We start from the raw sequence: 19155 nt of genomic DNA on the forward strand, positions 1-19155 counted from the left end.
ATCATGCTTTTCTGCAGCTTCTCCATTGTAGTCTATCGAACCAAAAAAGCACCGCTTTGTGTTTCAAGAAGTCCTTGACCCTTTCCAAAAAAGCAGCAGCTGAAAAAAGCATAGATGTGAACGTGTCCCTTAGGGATCCATGTTAACCACTTCCCGACCAGCGCACGACGATGTACGTCGACAGAATGGCACGGGCAGGCATATTGGCGTACATGTACGTCCAATATTCGATGCCGCCCTGCCATCGGGAGCGCGCCGCCGGCGGCGCGCTCCCGCGCTGGCCGGGACCCCCGTGAGTCCGGTCGCGGGACCCGCGGACTCGATCGCCGCGGGCATCCCCGCGATCGTCTCACGGAGCGGCCGAATGGAGGAAATGCTGTATAAACAACATTTTTCCATTCTGCCTAGCAACTAGTGACGCTGATCTCTGCTCCATGTGATTGGAGCAGAGATCAGTGTACACTAAATGAAAGCCCAACCCCCCCACAGTTAGTAACACACCCCTAGGAACACTTAACCCCTACACTGCCACCCACTGGTTAACCCTTTCACTGCCAGTGTCATTTACACAGGAATCACTGCATTTATATAGCAGTGATTACTGTATAAATGACAATGGTCCCAAAAATGTGTCAAAAATGTCCGATGGGTCCCCGACAATGTCGCAGTCACAATAAAAATCGCAGATCGCCGCCATTACTAGTAAAAAAAAAAAATAATAAAAAATTATTAATAAAAATGCTATAAAACTATCCCTATTTTGTAAACGCTATAACTTTTGCGCAAACCAATCAATAATCGCTTATTGCGATTTTTTTACCAAAAATATGTAGAAGAATACGTATCGGCCTAAATTGGTCCGGTCTGAAAGTGGTTAAATGGACTGTAGCGCATTTCTTCAGAAAGCACCAAAAAACACATAGGTGTGAAGCAGGCCTTAAAGGAGATTGTACAATTGGATTGTAAAATGAATTTTGATTCATGTATGGCCACTGTGGTTGAAGAGAAGTCGTCTACTGATCGACTTCTGTACAACTGCCCTGTCAGATTTTAGCCGCTCGATCTGCACTGCAGTCTATGAACGGCATTGGAGGTCGGTGTATTCTGATGACGGAGAAGCTGTCAGAATACAAAGACACAGCGGGGAGGATTCCCCATTCACAGGAGTGTGGGTGGGGAAATCAGGTCAGCCCCTGGGTGAGCAAAAAAATGGACTCCTCTATGGGCAGCTTTAATCTGTATTGATGGGTTACCCGGCAACTACTGACACCATTCCTGACACCATTGTATAACAGCCATTGTGTACAGAAGTCTTTGTGTTACCTGGTGATGGGGAGACAATAGAGAGGAATGTAGAGGAGATCATTGTTGACATTTCCTTCTGAAAATGTTTGTTGCCTGGCTTTCACATGATCTTCTAGATTTAAAGCAGTGGTCTCCAAATTGTGGCCCTGTGCTTGCTTTTATCTGGCCCTTTTTTCATCCACTACTACCAACAATGGGGCATAATTCCCTCGCACTGACACCAATGATGGGGCACTATTCCTCCCAATGACACCAATGATGGGGCACTATTCCTTCCACTGATCCCAATGATGGGGCAACTATTCCTTCCACTGATCCCAATGATGGGGCACTATTCCTCCCACTGATACCAGTGATGGGACACTATTCCTCCCACTGATACCAGTGATGGGACACTATTCCTCCCATTGTCACCAATGAAGGGGCACTATTCCTCCCATTGTCACCAATGAAGGGGCACTATTCCTCCCACTGTCACCAATGATGGGACACTATTCCTCCCACTGTCACCAATGATGGGACACTATTCCTCCCACTGTCACCAATGATGGGACACTATTCCTCCCACTGTCACCAGTGATGGGACACTATTCCTCCCACTGATACCAATAATGGGGCACTATTCCTCCCACTGATACCAGTGATTGGGCACTAACCTTCCCACTGTCACCAATGATGTGACACTATTCCACCCACTGCCACCAATGATGGGACATTGTTTATTCCCTCTGACATCAGGGCCTTTTCTACTCCCAATTCCTACAGTCTTGCCTCCCTTAACCACCGGCCTATAGCAAAATGATGGCCGGGTGGTGGTTTAGTTATCCTGATTGGACGTCATATGATGTCCTTCAGGATAACAGCCGCGGTGTACCCGTGGGGGCATGCATTGTGGCGATCGGTGGTGCGGCCATCGGTGGTGCGGTGTGTTACCACGTGATCAGCCGTGTCCAATCACAGCTGATCACGACGTAAACAGGAAAAGCCGTTGATCGGCTTTTCCTCACTCTGACAGACACGAGTAGAGGAGAGCTGGTTGGCAGCTCTCCTGACAGGGCGGTCTGTGCTTATTGTTTATCAGCGCAGCCCCCCCTCGGATGCCCACACTGGACCACCAGAGAAGCCGCCAGGACCACCAGGGAAGCCCCAAACGTGTGGATGGGCAGGTACATCCCCCATGGCCATCCACACGTGCCCTCTGTGCCCAATCTGTGGCAATCAGTGCCGACAAATGGGCACTGACTGGCACCATAGAGTAATAGATGAATTGAGTAATGCCCATCAGTGCCCACCTATCTGTGCCCATCAGTGCTCACCTATCTGTGCCCATCTATCAGTGACCATCAGTGCCCATCCGTGCCACCTACCAGTGCTACCCATAAGTACCCGCCAGTGCCACCTATCAGTGCCCATCAGTGCCACCTCATTGGTTCTCATCAGTGTCGCCTTATCAGTGCTCGTCAGTGCTCATCATTGAAGAAGAAAACATACTTGTTTACAAAAAAAGTAACAGAAACAAAGAAAAACTTTTTTTTTTTTTCAACATTTTCAGTCCTTTTTTATTTGTTGAGCAAAAAAATAAAAATCGCAGAGGTGATCAAATACCACCAAAAAAGAGCTCTGTTTGTGGGAACAAAATGATAAAAATATAGTTTGGGTGCAGTGTAGCGTGACCGCGCAATTGTCATTCAAAGTGCGACAGCGCTGAAATCTGAAAATTGGCCTGGGCAGGAAGGTGTCTAAGTGCCTGGTATTGAAGTGGTTAAAGTGGATGTAAACCCCCTCCTATACCCAGCGAAGTGAACAGCCTCAGATCATACAAAGGGATGAAACAAATCTCCCCTATATAAGTTTTACATGTATATCTGCTAGGGGTGCAACGGATCGGATCGTTCCTCGGATCAGATTCACGGATCGGATCATTTTTCGGATCAGCAAATAATAATTGAATATGCAAAAACCTGTGAAATTCCACCACCATATTGTCCCCACTGTAATATCCACGTCATCTCCCCCACTGTAATATCCACGTCATCTCCCCCACTGTAATATCCACGTCATCTCCCCCACTGTAATATCCACGTCATCTCCCCCACTGTAATATCCACGTCATCTCCCCCACTGTAATATCCACGTCATCTCCCCCACTGTAATATCCACGTCATCTCCCCCACTGTAATATCCACGTCATTTCCCCCACTGTAATATACATCTCCCCACTGTAATATCCACGTCATCTCCCCCACTGTAATATACATCTCCCCACTGTAATATCCACGTCATCTCCCCCACTGTAATATACATCTCCCCCACTATAATATCCACGTCATCTCCCCCACTGTAATATACATCTCCCCCACTGTAATATACATCTCCCCCACTGTAATATCCACGTCATCTCCCCCACTGTAATATCCACGTCATCTCCCCCCACTGTAATATACATCTCCCCCACTGTAATATCCAAGTCATCTCCCCCACTGTAATATACAACCCCCCCACTATAATATCCACGTCATCTCCCCCACTGTAATATACACCTCCCCCACTATAATATCCACGTCATCTCCCCCACTGTAATATCCACGTCATCTCCCCCACTGTAATATCCACGTCATCTCCCCCCACTGTAATATACATCTCCCCCACTGTAATATCCACGTCATCTCCCCCCACTGTAATATACATCTCCCCCACTGTAATATCCAAGTCATCTCCCCCACTGTAATATACAACCCCCCCACTATAATATCCACGTCATCTCCCCCACTGTAATATACACCTCCCCCACTATAATATCCACGTCATCTCCCCCACTGTAATATACACCTCCCCCACTATAATATCCACGTCATCTCCCCCACTGTAATATACACCTCCCCCACTATAATATCCACGTCATCTCCCCCACTGTAATATCCACGTCATCTCCCCCCACTGTAATATACATCTCCCCCACTATAATATCCACGTCATCTCCCCCACTGTAATATACACCTCCCCCACTATAATATCCACGTCATCTCCCCCACTGTAATATACACCTCCCCCACTATAATATCCAAGTCATCTCCCCCACTGTAATATACAACCCCCCCACTATAATATCCACGTCATCTCCCCCACTGTAATATACACCTCCCCCACTATAATATCCACGTCATCTCCCCCACTGTAATATACACCTCCCCCACTATAATATCCACGTCATCTCCCCCACTGCAATATACATCTCCCCCACTGCAATATACATCTCCCCCACTGCAATATACATCTCCCCCACTGTAAAATCCACATCATCTCCCCCACTGTAATATCCACGTCATCTCCCCCACTGTAATATCCACGTCATCTCCCCCACTGTAATATCCACGTCATCTCCCCCACTGTAATATACATCTCCCCCACTGTAATATACAACCCCCCCACTATAATATCCACGTCATCTCCCCCCCTGTAATATCCACGTCATCTCCACCACTTTAATATTCATCTCCCCCACTGTAATATCCACGTCATCTCCCCCACTGTAATTTCCACGTCATCTCCACTAACAAGCGTTGCCATGATGCATCTAAAATGACAGATGCTCTTTAAATGTAAGGACGTATTCTTGTTGGTAGTTAAAATCTTTAATATTTGCAAATAAAATGAAGGTTTCCTATTTAGAATAAGAAGCTGTCAGGTTTAGTAAAACTGCGATATCAGAACAGATTCAATCATACAGTTTGTAGTGTACATAGATTTGCAAAACAACGGGATAAAGGAATATTCCTGAACTTTGTTTTATCTCATGATTACTGTAAAATTGTGTGAATGCATCAATGCAGTGCATGTTATCTCAGCTTGCAGAGCTTGGATTCATTGAATGAGTTTACCAAAAATGTAAATATTGCAGAATATACAGCCTCATGCTACATAACTAAGCTCCATTTCATGCCGAATAAACGTAATGATTAATGTATCTTAAATAGAAAACTATCTTTAGATAGATTTTTACTCCAAAAGCATTTTTATTAAAATAAATTTGATTTAAAAAAAAAAACAGATTTAAATAAAAAAAATCCTATTGTTTTACAAAATCATTGGTTTATATCCACCCTGGTTTACACCTTTTGCAGTTTGCTTTTGGTGGTTTCTGCAGTGCTTTTTGCTGTGCTTTTGTGTTTTTTGTACATGCGATTTTAACCGCGATTCACACTTTTTATTTGTTTTTTTATTTTTTGGCCCACTTGTTGTTGGGCAGATCATGGCAAAATTGCTGTAAAAACACACATCATGCTTTTCTGCAGCTTCTCCATTGTAGTCTATCGAACCAAAAAAGCACCGCTTTGTGTTTCAAGAAGTCCTTGACCCTTTCCAAAAAAGCAGCAGCTGAAAAAAGCATAGATGTGAACGTGTCCCTTAGGGATCCATGTTAACCACTTCCCGACCAGCGCACGACGATGTACGTCGACAGAATGGCACGGGCAGGCATATTGGCGTACATGTACGTCCAATATTCGATGCCGCCCTGCCATCGGGAGCGCGCCGCCGGCGGCGCGCTCCCGCGCTGGCCGGGACCCCCGTGAGTCCGGTCGCGGGACCCGCGGACTCGATCGCCGCGGGCATCCCCGCGATCGTCTCACGGAGCGGCCGAATGGAGGAAATGCTGTATAAACAACATTTTTCCATTCTGCCTAGCAACTAGTGACGCTGATCTCTGCTCCATGTGATTGGAGCAGAGATCAGTGTACACTAAATGAAAGCCCAACCCCCCCACAGTTAGTAACACACCCCTAGGAACACTTAACCCCTACACTGCCACCCACTGGTTAACCCTTTCACTGCCAGTGTCATTTACACAGGAATCACTGCATTTATATAGCAGTGATTACTGTATAAATGACAATGGTCCCAAAAATGTGTCAAAAATGTCCGATGGGTCCCCGACAATGTCGCAGTCACAATAAAAATCGCAGATCGCCGCCATTACTAGTAAAAAAAAAAAATAATAAAAAATTATTAATAAAAATGCTATAAAACTATCCCTATTTTGTAAACGCTATAACTTTTGCGCAAACCAATCAATAATCGCTTATTGCGATTTTTTTACCAAAAATATGTAGAAGAATACGTATCGGCCTAAATTGGTCCGGTCTGAAAGTGGTTAAATGGACTGTAGCGCATTTCTTCAGAAAGCACCAAAAAACACATAGGTGTGAAGCAGGCCTTAAAGGAGATTGTACAATTGGATTGTAAAATGAATTTTGATTCATGTATGGCCACTGTGGTTGAAGAGAAGTCGTCTACTGATCGACACGAGTAGAGGAGAGCTGGTTGGCAGCTCTCCTGACAGGGCGGTCTGTGCTTATTGTTTATCAGCGCAGCCCCCCCTCGGATGCCCACACTGGACCACCAGAGAAGCCGCCAGGACCACCAGGGAAGCCCCAAACGTGTGGATGGGCAGGTACATCCCCCATGGCCATCCACACGTGCCCTCTGTGCCCAATCTGTGGCAATCAGTGCCGACAAATGGGCACTGACTGGCACCATAGAGTAATAGATGAATTGAGTAATGCCCATCAGTGCCCACCTATCTGTGCCCATCAGTGCTCACCTATCTGTGCCCATCTATCAGTGACCATCAGTGCCCATCCGTGCCACCTACCAGTGCTACCCATAAGTACCCGCCAGTGCCACCTATCAGTGCCCATCAGTGCCACCTCATTGGTTCTCATCAGTGTCGCCTTATCAGTGCTCGTCAGTGCTCATCATTGAAGAAGAAAACATACTTGTTTACAAAAAAAGTAACAGAAACAAAGAAAAACTTTTTTTTTTTTTCAACATTTTCAGTCCTTTTTTATTTGTTGAGCAAAAAAATAAAAATCGCAGAGGTGATCAAATACCACCAAAAAAGAGCTCTGTTTGTGGGAACAAAATGATAAAAATATAGTTTGGGTGCAGTGTAGCGTGACCGCGCAATTGTCATTCAAAGTGCGACAGCGCTGAAATCTGAAAATTGGCCTGGGCAGGAAGGTGTCTAAGTGCCTGGTATTGAAGTGGTTAAAGTGGATGTAAACCCCCTCCTATACCCAGCGAAAGTGAACAGCCTCAGATCATACAAAGGGATGAAACAAATCTCCCCTATATAAGTTTTACATGTATATCTGCTAGGGGTGCAACGGATCGGATCGTTCCTCGGATCAGATTCACGGATCGGATCATTTTTCGGATCAGCAAATAATAATTGAATATGCAAAAACCTGTGAAATTCCACCACCATATTGTCCCCACTGTAATATCCACGTCATCTCCCCCACTGTAATATCCACGTCATCTCCCCCACTGTAATATCCACGTCATCTCCCCCACTGTAATATCCACGTCATCTCCCCCACTGTAATATCCACGTCATTACCCCCACTGTAATATCCACGTCATCTCCCCCACTGTAATATCCACGTCATCTCCCCCACTGTAATATCCACGTCATCTCCCCCACTATAATATCCACGTCATCTCCCCCACTGTAATATACATCTCCCCCACTGTAATATCCACGTCATCTCCCCCACTGTAATATCCACGTCATCTCCCCCCACTGTAATATACATCTCCCCCACTGTAATATCCAAGTCATCTCCCCCACTGTAATATACAACCCCCCCACTATAATATCCACGTCATCTCCCCCACTGTAATATACACCTCCCCCACTATAATATCCACGTCATCTCCCCCACTGTAATATACATCTCCCCCACTATAATATCCACGTCATCTCCCCCACTGTAATATACATCTCCCCCACTGTAATATACATCTCCCCCACTGTAATATCCACGTCATCTCCCCCACTGTAATATCCACGTCATCTCCCCCCACTGTAATATACATCTCCCCCACTGTAATATCCAAGTCATCTCCCCCACTGTAATATACAACCCCCCCACTATAATATCCACGTCATCTCCCCCACTGTAATATACACCTCCCCCACTGTAATATCCACGTCATCTCCCCCACTGTAATATCCACGTCATCTCCCCCACTGTAATATCCACGTCATCTCCCCCCACTGTAATATACATCTCCCCCACTGTAATATCCACGTCATCTCCCCCCACTGTAATATACATCTCCCCCACTGTAATATCCAAGTCATCTCCCCCACTGTAATATACAACCCCCCCACTATAATATCCACGTCATCTCCCCCACTGTAATATACACCTCCCCCACTATAATATCCACGTCATCTCCCCCACTGCAATATACATCTCCCCCACTGCAATATACATCTCCCCCACTGTAAAATCCACATCATCTCCCCCACTGTAATATCCACGTCATCTCCCCCACTGTAATATCCACGTCATCTCCCCCACTGTAATATACATCTCCCCCACTGTAATATACAACCCCCCCACTATAATATCCACGTCATCTCCCCCCCTGTAATATCCACGTCATCTCCACCACTTTAATATTCATCTCCCCCACTGTAATATCCACGTCATCTCCCCCACTGTAATTTCCACGTCATCTCCACCACTGTAATATACATCTCCCCCACTGTAATATCCATGTCATCTCCCTCACTGTAATTTCCACGTCATCTCCACCACTGTAATATACATCTCCCCCACTGTAATATCCACATCATCTCCCTCACTGTAATATCCACGTCATCTCCCCCACTGTAATATACATCTCCCCCACTGTAATATACATCTCCCCCACTGTAATATTGTCTGGGTACGGCTGAACATGGCTGGATACGGCTGGGTATCGCCGAGTATGGCTGGGTATTGGCAAGGTGTTGGCAGGGTATGGAGGTTTCAGGTAAGTTCAATTTATTTCTTTTTTTTTTAGAATATTAATGCTTTTTTTTTTTTGGGTGGCCCTTCACTTTAAGTCTGAAGGACAGTAAACTGGAAGGTTGGAATGCTTGGAGACCCCTGATTTAAAGGCTTAACCTGGCCATACACTATACAAACTTCATTCAGTTCCAACTAATTGACAATGATTTTCATTGTCGTTTATTATTGATAATATTAATTAATCGTTTCAGCCCGACTCTGCATTGCTGCCATTCATTCATAAGGAAATGTGAATAGAAAGACTACAAGTCCCACTGTCACAGAAGGACCTGTAAAATCAAAGAGCCCTTTCACACTGGGTGTCAGCCGCGTTAGTGGTAAAGTGCCGCTAGTAGCTGGACAGGACTGCGCAGCTGCTTTTACAGGTTATGTAGAGAGGGGAGAGGCAAGAGGAGCTGGACCAGCACAGACAGTAATTAGACACTCCTAGGAGAGGAAGGCTGAGCAAGGGGGCTGTGCTAGGGACTTCACTCTCCCTGGAGTGGTCAAGGGTGGCTCTATAGGTCCTCGCTAGGGAAAGGAGTCACCTGGATACCATAGGCTTTAGCTGGGGAGCATCTGATGCATTTGAAAGGGTTACAAAAAGTTTTCCGTTAATATCACTCTAAGTAATATACTTTTAGGCTCCATTCACACTTCGCAATTTGGATTCCAAATCACGTGCCAATCGGTGCAAAACACGCAACAAGCTTTATGGTTCCATTCATTCTAAATGGCTCCCCAAACCTGGTGGGAATCTGCTACGATTGTCGCATGACCGAATCGCACAGCCATTTCGGCAAACTGCGACTTTGAAAAATCGCGTGGAGCTTGTTGTCCAGAAAAGAAGTGGGAGCTTTTTTTGGGCGAAAAACGTGCATGAAGTGAATGGGCTGTGGATGTGCCAGTCTGTATTACCATACTACCAGCCAGCGAGTTATAACTCTCTCTTTCCTCCACTGTGGTTGATCGCTAGTGCTGAGCATGTGCACAGGAGTTCCATCTTCCAGGATCACGCTGAGACTATATACTGAGCTGCGCATGCATTGCTTATGCCCCGTACACACGAGCGAATTTTCCATCAGAAAAATCTTAGATGTTTTTTTCCCGATGAAATTCAGCTCAAGCTTGGCTTGCATACACACGGTCACACAAGTTTGCTGAACTGTCGACCATCAAGAACGCGGTGACATTCAACACTACGACGATCTGAGAAAATTAAGTTCAATGCTTCCGAGCATACGTTGAATTGTTTCTGAGCATGTGTAGGAAATTTGCGCGTCGGAATTTGTACAGACGATCGGAATTTCCAATCGGAAATTTTTCCGACTGAAAAATTGAGAACCTGCTCTCAATCTTTTGCTGGCCGAAATTCCACCAGCAAAAGTCCAATGGAGAATACACACGATCGCATTTTCCGATCAAAAGCTCTCATCAGACTTTTTCTGGCGGATTTTCCGATCGTGTGTATGAGGCATAAGTGTACGCAAACACTGCCAGGCACAATAAAGTATTAACAGACGTGACATTCAGTAACTCTTCTGTCATAATAGGCCTACCCATCACCTGTTTTTGGAAATCTACGGTTTACTTCCAAATTAAAGCGTATGTAAAGCACAGGGTTTCCCACTGACACCATCGATCTTTTTAGATATCTGTAAGGGGGTAATTCTTCCCAATGTCCACAACTGTAAGGAGCATTCTTCCCAGGACCATCACATCATTTTGTAGATATAGTAATTTTTTGCAGGGGTTCTGAGACCGGAAAGTTGTTTCAAGAGATCCCATGATGAAAAGGTTGAGAAATATTGAAGTGCGAGTGATTATATAACCCGCCGGCGCCTACGCAGATCCCTAGTACTACACCTCCTAGGTACCTGAGTACCCTGCACACCTACAGCTTTACTCCCTGGCCATTACCCTGAGTGACCCTATCTTTAGTAGGATGCAATTAGATGCTGCCATCCAGGGTATTATCATGGCGAGTTGCTGTGAACTGGATAAAACCTTGTAGCTGATAAGATGTGGCCTGCGGGATGTAGTTTGGAGACCCCTGCCCCAGAGAAATTCTTGAAATAATTTTCAGGTCTCAGGGAGCCTTTTTCAAAAACGAATTCATTGGTGCTCAGTGGGGAAAAATGGCCTCTATATTGGTGGCTAGGGGAAGAATGTCACATGTACAGTGGTGGTCAGAATTCTACCCTTACAGACAGCTAAAAAGATGATTGGGTTCATATAGTTAACTCTGCCAGGTGGCAATGGTTCTGGGTGCTGTCAGAAACCATGAATCAGAATGAGACAGAAGTACAGTTAAATTACAATTGTTTAATCATAATAATTATTAAAAGGTAAACAGAGTAAACATAATCAAACCATAGCCAGAGTTCAGGAACCGGAATGGATAGTCAGACAAGCCAAAATGTCAGGGAGCCAGAGATGAGTGTAGTAGAACAGCAAGCAGGATCTGAAGCCAGAAGGAATGTCAGCCAAGCGAATTTTTAACAGGAACACAAGAGAGCATCTCTAAAGATGTGTCCACGGCAAAGGCAGAGATCATCTGGGCTGGACGGCTTAAGTAGGCAGGACTGACAAGCAGGATATCATCAACAGGTGAGTCACTGGGGAGAGAAAGGAGCTGGCAATTAGCCGACAGCTGAGTGGCCAGCTTTGACAAGCAAAGGCTGAGCCCTGCCCTAACACGTGCTCAATTAGCCACAGCTCAAGGAACCCCTAACAACCTCTGGAAGGACCCTGGTTGAGAATGGTTGATCTAGATTAGTGGTGTCCAAATTGCAGCCTGGGGGCCAGATGTGGACCTTTGCTTGCCTTTATGTCAGGTCACCTAGAGGAGAGGTGACAGATGCACACCGTAGGGATCAGGAGTGCACCACAAGGTTGTGGACCCTACGGCTGACTGCTGCGGACGGGAGACAGGTCCCACCGGGGTTAGAGCGTAAGATTCCCTGGGGCGCGGAGTCTAAGAGCCAGCAGGTGTTCACCAGAGCCTCGAGTGGTGAGGATGGACTTGGCTGCAACTGGCTTCAGGTCGCGACCCCCAGGCTCCCCCAGCTCACACCCACAATAGGCAACAGGAGGATAGGGATGGTGAGGGACAAGGCCAAGGTCAGGGCCACAAGCAGACAAGAATAGTCGGGGACACGCCAAAAGGTCAGGATCACAGGCAAACAGGGATAGTCAGAGACACGCCAAAGTCGGTAACAGAAAACAGTAGAAGCGCACACGGCAGGTAACAGGAAGCCAACACACAAAGGAATACACAATGGTTGATCAGCACTGATGGCCTGCAGTGCACAGGTTTATATAGGGCTCCCTGATAGGGCCTGGGGTGGAGCCATGCTTAGAGGAGAGGTTATAAAAACCATCAGGTGGAAGTGGCTGGCCTCTTAGTCTGAACACATGATGGGAGGTAAGCAAACACAGGAAGATCACTGCATAACCATGACACGTTATCTGGCCCTTGGGGGAATTTTCCTCCCAGTGATATGGGACACTATTCTGCCAACTGACACCAACAACGGGGCACTGTTCCTCTCAATGATCCCAACACTATTCCTCCCCCTAATACCAAATGTGGTGATGTTTTTCTACCACCGATGCCAGGAAAATTTCAACTCCCGCTGGCCACAGTCTGGCCCCCCTAAGGTTTGAAGGACAATAACTGGCCCTTTATTTAGTACGTGTGGAGACCCCTGGTCTAGTTGCTTATAGAATAAAATGTCTATAATGGTAAAGAGAGAGAAGAAATCCTGCAAGGTTTTGTGGCTACCATAAACTCTTCACCGGTGGACGGTCTTATTACTTGTTGCCTGTAGTTTCTCTTTACTACTTTTTGCCTAGGCAGCACTTGTTAAAATTAACTATTATGCATTCTAAATATATCTGTGGGTGTTCCTGTGAATCAGATGGCAGTAGCAAGTGAATGTATTGCCTTGTGACCTCTCTTCTATGTAACATTACGAAAGCTAATGTGTGTAGGCAGGAGTGCCATACAAACAAATGTACATTTTATTAAGTGCAGAGCAAATATCCTCTGTTATCACATTCCTAGAGAGCGTTCGGTTGGAAATATATAGAACTGAGATATTCCTTTTCTACAGCAGCTTGGAGCGTTAATGCGGAACTCCGGTCTTTAGGTTTTCCATGGGGTTGGTGGAACCTCTGCCGGGTATTAAAGTGGTTGTAAACCCTTACAACACACTTTGACCTACAGGTAAGCCTAGATTAAGGCTTACCTGTAGGTCCAAGAAATATCTCCTAAACCTACACGGTTTAGGAGATATTTGCCGAAAGACAGGCACCGCTGTCTACGGCGCATGCGCCGTAGACAGCCACGCGCAGGCGCACTGAGCGCGGCACCCGTCAATGGCGATATGCCACGCGTGGCGGCTCCCGAGCACATGCGCGGGAGTGATGTCATCGCGGCTTCACCGAATGACAGCGGCGAAGCAGGCGAGACCCATCGAGAAGATGGATGCGCCGGACTACAGGGGACAGCGGTGACTTCGCTGGCTCCTGTGTCAGGTAAGTGACACATAATGGACTACTATGCGATGCATAGTAGTCCATTATGCTTTACCTTTGCAGGGAATCAAAGAGGAAGTAAACTCATCAGGGTTTACTTCTTCTTTAAGTACTGGTGTCATAGGAGACAGTAATCCTGCACGTGCAGAAGTGGTGCCTTGCTGGGCCTTTCCCTGTACAGCTGTCCTCCTATTGAAGTCTCGGAGTCTACCAATTGAAATTGCAACTACTCAAGGGTGTCCTGGCCCTAACCCTCTTTCCCTTCAAAATATAAAAAGGACTGTTAAAAGAAATAAAACCTCTTTTGCATTCAAGAAGTGTCTGGCGCCCAATGACTTTCACCATCTTTGCACACACTATGCCTCACAACCCACAACATATTGAAGGATGTCAGCTGTCTTTGGCCTTGAAGGTCCTCATTAAAGACTTTGCTACACTGCTATCTCTGAGATACCATAGTAAACTGCAGGTGGTTAAAAAAAAAAATCTCCCTATAATAGTACATCATGAGACACTTACCTCAGAACGAAGTCTTCCAATGGGGAGGGCTGACACCTTCCACCAGTCTTTCTTCCGGGTTTCATGGCCCCCAGCTTCATAAGGGGGAGGGGGGACGGCACGATGTCACTCCTGCTTGAGAGTCTTACAGCTGCTGCAGCTGGGCAGTAACTCTGTTTTTAGGTCAGTATACGCCCAGGGAAAAAATCCCCAGAGTGCATTCTGGGCATTCATCCTAGGGGGCATACTGCCCTAGACATGTACTTCCCAGCCCTGTCCAGCTGTAGCAGCTGTCAGACACTCATAGCGTTTGACAGGCTGCCCCTGTGCCTCCCAGCTGCAGCTAAACACCGGAGCCTTATGCTTCAGGGCTAAATGCCCAGTGTGTACAGGGTCTTCAAATTCACTTTAACTTTGAATCAATAGGATACAAGTATTTATCTATTATTATTGTTCTTCATAAGGAAAGTTCAAAACAAGTCTTATGGCCTGTACAAACGATCTGACCACCAATCATTAAACCACTGAAATTCACATGGTCTCTGACCACCAATCATTACTGCACTGAAGATCACATGGTCTCTGACTACCAATCATTACTCCACTGAGTCTACAATTTGCAATCAGCAATGTGACAGGCCAATCAAAGGGTCTGCCTACCAAGTGCATTGTAGGTGTTTTGTGTTATTAGAGACTGCAGAGAGTCTGACCCTTTTTCATTCATTCAGACGCTGACTGGTAGACTAAAGCTGACCATACATGAGTAGACTTTCAAATGTACATTTGTATGTAAATTCTCAGTACATTCAGTGACTTGAAAAATGTTGCTTGAAAGTGATAATGAGGTTACCAGAAACCGCAGACTTTATAGGCACAGAAACACAAGTATATCATAAATTACAAACCTACTTTTATGATACATTATTAAAACACTGAACTTGGTGAAAGGTCTTAAAAACACCCTTGATACAGCAAGATATCTATTCATTCCAATTTCTGAGCCTTCCAGCTTAAAATAGCATATCCTTCAAGTGATAACTCAGCTCAACATGTTTCGTGGGGAGCCGCTTCTTCAGGAGATTCTTTAGGCGCTGAGTTACTCAAAATAGAAGTATGGGATTTTTTTATTTATTTTATTGTAGTTACTTAGGTGGATGCTGCATCTGTCCCCTGCTGGCTCTAAGGCTGAGAACTGAGTGCTCAAACCCCACCGATCGCTCAGTTCCCAGAGCTCTTTGAGTAGAGAGCTGGTGACTGTCAGCTCTGCCCCCCACCTGGTGGCTTGATGAGAGGCTGAGCCAGGTACTGGTCCAGGCATGTGTGCAGATCCCATATGGTGGCGATCTATCCCCAGCCTGGACCTGCTCTGTGACGTGAGCCGACAGCAGGCTTCAGTCCGCTGTCTGCTGAAAACGGGTCAGAGGAGTACAAAACAATCTGCTTTCCTGTGATCCACAGGAGAAATACTGCCAAAACGAGTACTTTGGCTGTACCTCTTTAAAAGCATGAAAAATCGGATGCATCTGTAGCTAAAATAACATTGGCATGGTATATACAGGCTATTATTTACCAATAAAAGTATGTGATCAACTTAATTATATCATATCATAGTAGTCCAGATGGGACCTAGAAGCAGTATGAAATAGTCCAACTGAATTGTACAATACATGTGCACATCATGAAATAATTTACTCCATGCCATAATTAGCCGTACAGGGCCATCTAAGGTCCTTCACTTAGCTTCTCAAATGACTTCCCAATTGAAGACTATTAGACTGTAGGGGTCCTTGTATTTTGAAATAGCGGCTCAAGCTGGTAAAGAAAAGCCAACCTCAGCAACAGTGTGTCCTCAGAATGCCATCATCGAACGCTCAAAAGGTGCTTCAAAATGTAATTTTGAATGTAATTGGATGAGGACATTGCGGGTGCCATGGACAGGTAAGTGTCCTTATTTTAAAAGTCAGCGGCTATTTATTTTTTTTGCAGACGGAACTTCGCTTTCACTGAGCCTGGGGCAGTTTTAGCTGCGCTATTTGCCCGCTAGCGGGGGCGCTTTTAACCGCTTTTTTTAGCAGAACATCAAAAAAACTCCTGCAAGCAGCATCTTTGGACCGGTGTATACACTGCTCCTGCCCAGTGAAATGAATGGGCAGCGCCGCCAAACTGCCAGCACCTACAGCAGCGCTTTGTGGGTGGTTTTAACCCTTTTTGGCTGCTAGCAGGGGTTAAAAACCGCAAAAACGATTACTGCCACCGACGCCTCTGTGTGAAAGCATATTTAGTGTAACAGGAGGATCAGCAAAGCGCAGTCGTTGTGCAGCATTACGAGGCAAGAAGCCTGCAAATGGCAATTAGGAAAATATAAATCATCCCAGCTCGTTAATTACCGTATTCATCGGCGTATAACATGCACAGGCGTATAACACCCACATTAATTTTAAGGGGGAAGTTTCAGGAAAAAAACTTACATTTTAAATAAGGAACTTTGAAGCAAAATCAGGGTCAGTGCCCATCTGCAGCCTCACAAGTGCCATCAATGCATCCTCATCAGTCCATATCAATGCAGCCTCACCATTGCTATCAATGCAGCAGGGTCACTATTGCCATCAGTGCAGCCCGATCGATGCCCACCTGCAGCCATTTAGTGAAAATCTCCTATGATAGACAGAACAGTGTTCCAATGGCGGCCCAGAAGACGAGACTTCCTATTACAGAGGCCGCCAAGTAAACAGGTGATTCTCACTGTACGTAATCTGATGGCGCTTGTCCTGCCGCGTCCCCTCCAAGCTAAAATTAGTATTGTAGTGTATAACACGCACAAGCTATTTGCACCCGATTTTCATGGTGAAAAAGTGAGTGTTATATGCCAATAAATACAGTAATTGAAATTGGGTTCTATTTTTGTGCAGTTGAAATGTTCTCATCTCTGCTGTGTAAAATGCTATGGCTAGAGCTCTTACACTAAACTGCCTCCTGTCACCATTCTGACTCTGGTTTGTTTTTCTGCAGGACACGGGTGTTGGAAAATCCAGTATCGTCTGGCGGTTTGTAGAAGACAGCTTTGATCCGAATATCAATCCCACAATTGGGTGAGTGTCTTTGGTTCTGTTCTTGGTTCCTTGTTCCAGCTAACATTTTAAATAGAGGGGCATATGGTTAAAAACCGCTTTCTTTTTACTTTCTGTATTCTGTTGGAGAGATTTCCCTTCACTTCCTATCTTATGCCGCGTACTCGCGATCAAACAATCGGGTGGAAAAGTCCGGCAAACTCAAGTCCGCCGGACAATCCCCCGTGTTTGTAGCCTCCGACTGACTTTTTTGACCCGAAAGTACGGCGGACTTAGAAAGTAGTTTTGCACTCCAATCTTCCCGCCGGACTTGCATTTCGGCGGACAATCCGGCAGTGCGTATGCCAGTCCGCCGTACTTTTGAAAATGAACAGACTTTACCCGCCGGAGAAAAGTCTGCTCATTTTGAGCACGTCTCCAGGTAGGCGGGGCCCGCAAAGGATGCATCACCGGCCCCGCCACCTGGTATGGACTTAAAGGGGAACCCCAATGGCGAAAAAATCAGTGTGGGGGTCTCCCCAGGTCCACATCAGGCCCTTGTCCGAGCACTCTACCCGGCCGGCCAGGAAAGGGGGGGGACGAGCGAGGGGGGGCCCCCCTCCTGAGCCGTACCGGGCCGCGTGCCCTCAACATGGGGGGTGCCTTGGGGAAGGGGGGGCCACGCGGCCCCCCCACCCCAAAGCACCTTGTCCCCATGTTGGTGAGGACAAGGGCCTCTTCCCGACAACCCTGGCCGGGGGTCTTCCGTCTTCGGGGGTCTTCTCGCCGGACTCCTCCGCTATCTTCTGCTAGCTCTTTTACTAGCGGAGGAGCCCGGCTTTCTTCCTCGCCGCCGCCCTCTTCTTCCGACTTTGGGGGTCTTGTCCCCCTCTTCGGTTCCTCTGCCGGGCCACCGCGCCTTCTTCTAGCTCTTTTGCAGGTGGTGGCCCGGTCTTCTGTCGTCGCCGCCTTCTGTTCTTCTCTTCTCTTCAGATGTTGCCTCGTCGCGTCCTCCGCTCACAATGGCTCCGACGCGCGGTGACTTATATAGGGACATCACCAGATGATGTCCCCGCCCATTATGGTGTCACAGTCCCAGAGGATGCTGGGACTGTGACATCATAATAGGCAGGGACATCATCCGGTGATGTCCCTATATAAGTCGCCGCGAGTCAGGTACGTGCCATTGTGAGCAGAGGATGCGACGAGGCAACATCTCAAGAGAAGAACAGAAGGCGGTGGCGACAGAAGACCACCGCCTGTAAAAGAGCTAGAAGAAGGCGCGGTGGCCCGGCAAGAAGAACCGAAGAGGGGGACAAGACCCCCGAATTCGGAAGAAGAGGCCGGCGGCGAGGAAGAAAGCCGGGCTCCTCCGCTAGCAAAAGAGCTAGCAGAAGATAGTGGAGGAGTCAGGCGAGAAGATCCCTGAAGACGGAAGACCCCCGGAGCTGTGCAATAAACTATTTATTTTAACCCTGTGTTGTGTTTTTTTTTTTGTACTTTTTTTTTCACAGGTGAATGGGTAGGGGTACATTGTACCCCATACTCATTCACATAGGGTGGGGGGGGCTCCCGGATTCCGATAAGCCCCCCGCCCGCAGACCCCGACAACCAACGGCCAGGGTTGTCGGGAAGAGGCCCTTGTCCTCATCAACATGGGGACAAGGTGCTTTGGGGTGGGGGGGCCGCGCGGCCTGGTACGGTTTAGGAGGGGGGGGGCGCTCACTCGTCCCCCCGTTTCCTGGCCGGCTGGGTAGCGTGCTCGGACAAGGGTCTGATGTGGACGATTTTTTTTCGGCGTTGGGGTTCCCCTTTAAGTCCATACCAGGTGGCGGGGCCAGCGACGTCTCCTTCTCGGGCCCCACCTACCTGGAGACGCGCTCAAAATAAGCGGACTTTCCTCCGCGTGTGTGGGCGAG

General features: G+C 46.9%; 1 protein-coding gene across 1 annotated transcript in view; it reads left to right on the plus strand.

The window, feature by feature from the left end:
• RAB22A (RAB22A, member RAS oncogene family) overlaps positions 1 to 19155 on the plus strand; it is a 45039-nt gene that overhangs the window by 4010 nt on the left and 21874 nt on the right. The window contains exon 2 of the mRNA XM_077460233.1: positions 17199 to 17278. Within this exon, the coding sequence (XP_077316359.1) occupies positions 17199 to 17278 (80 nt within the window). The remainder of the gene's footprint in view (positions 1 to 17198; positions 17279 to 19155) is intronic.

Source organism: Lithobates pipiens, unplaced genomic scaffold (genome assembly GCF_037356315.1).
Source record: "Lithobates pipiens isolate NorthernLeopardFrog02 unplaced genomic scaffold, aLitPip1_a1.2 Scaffold_28, whole genome shotgun sequence".
NCBI lineage: Eukaryota > Metazoa > Chordata > Amphibia > Anura > Ranidae > Lithobates > Lithobates pipiens.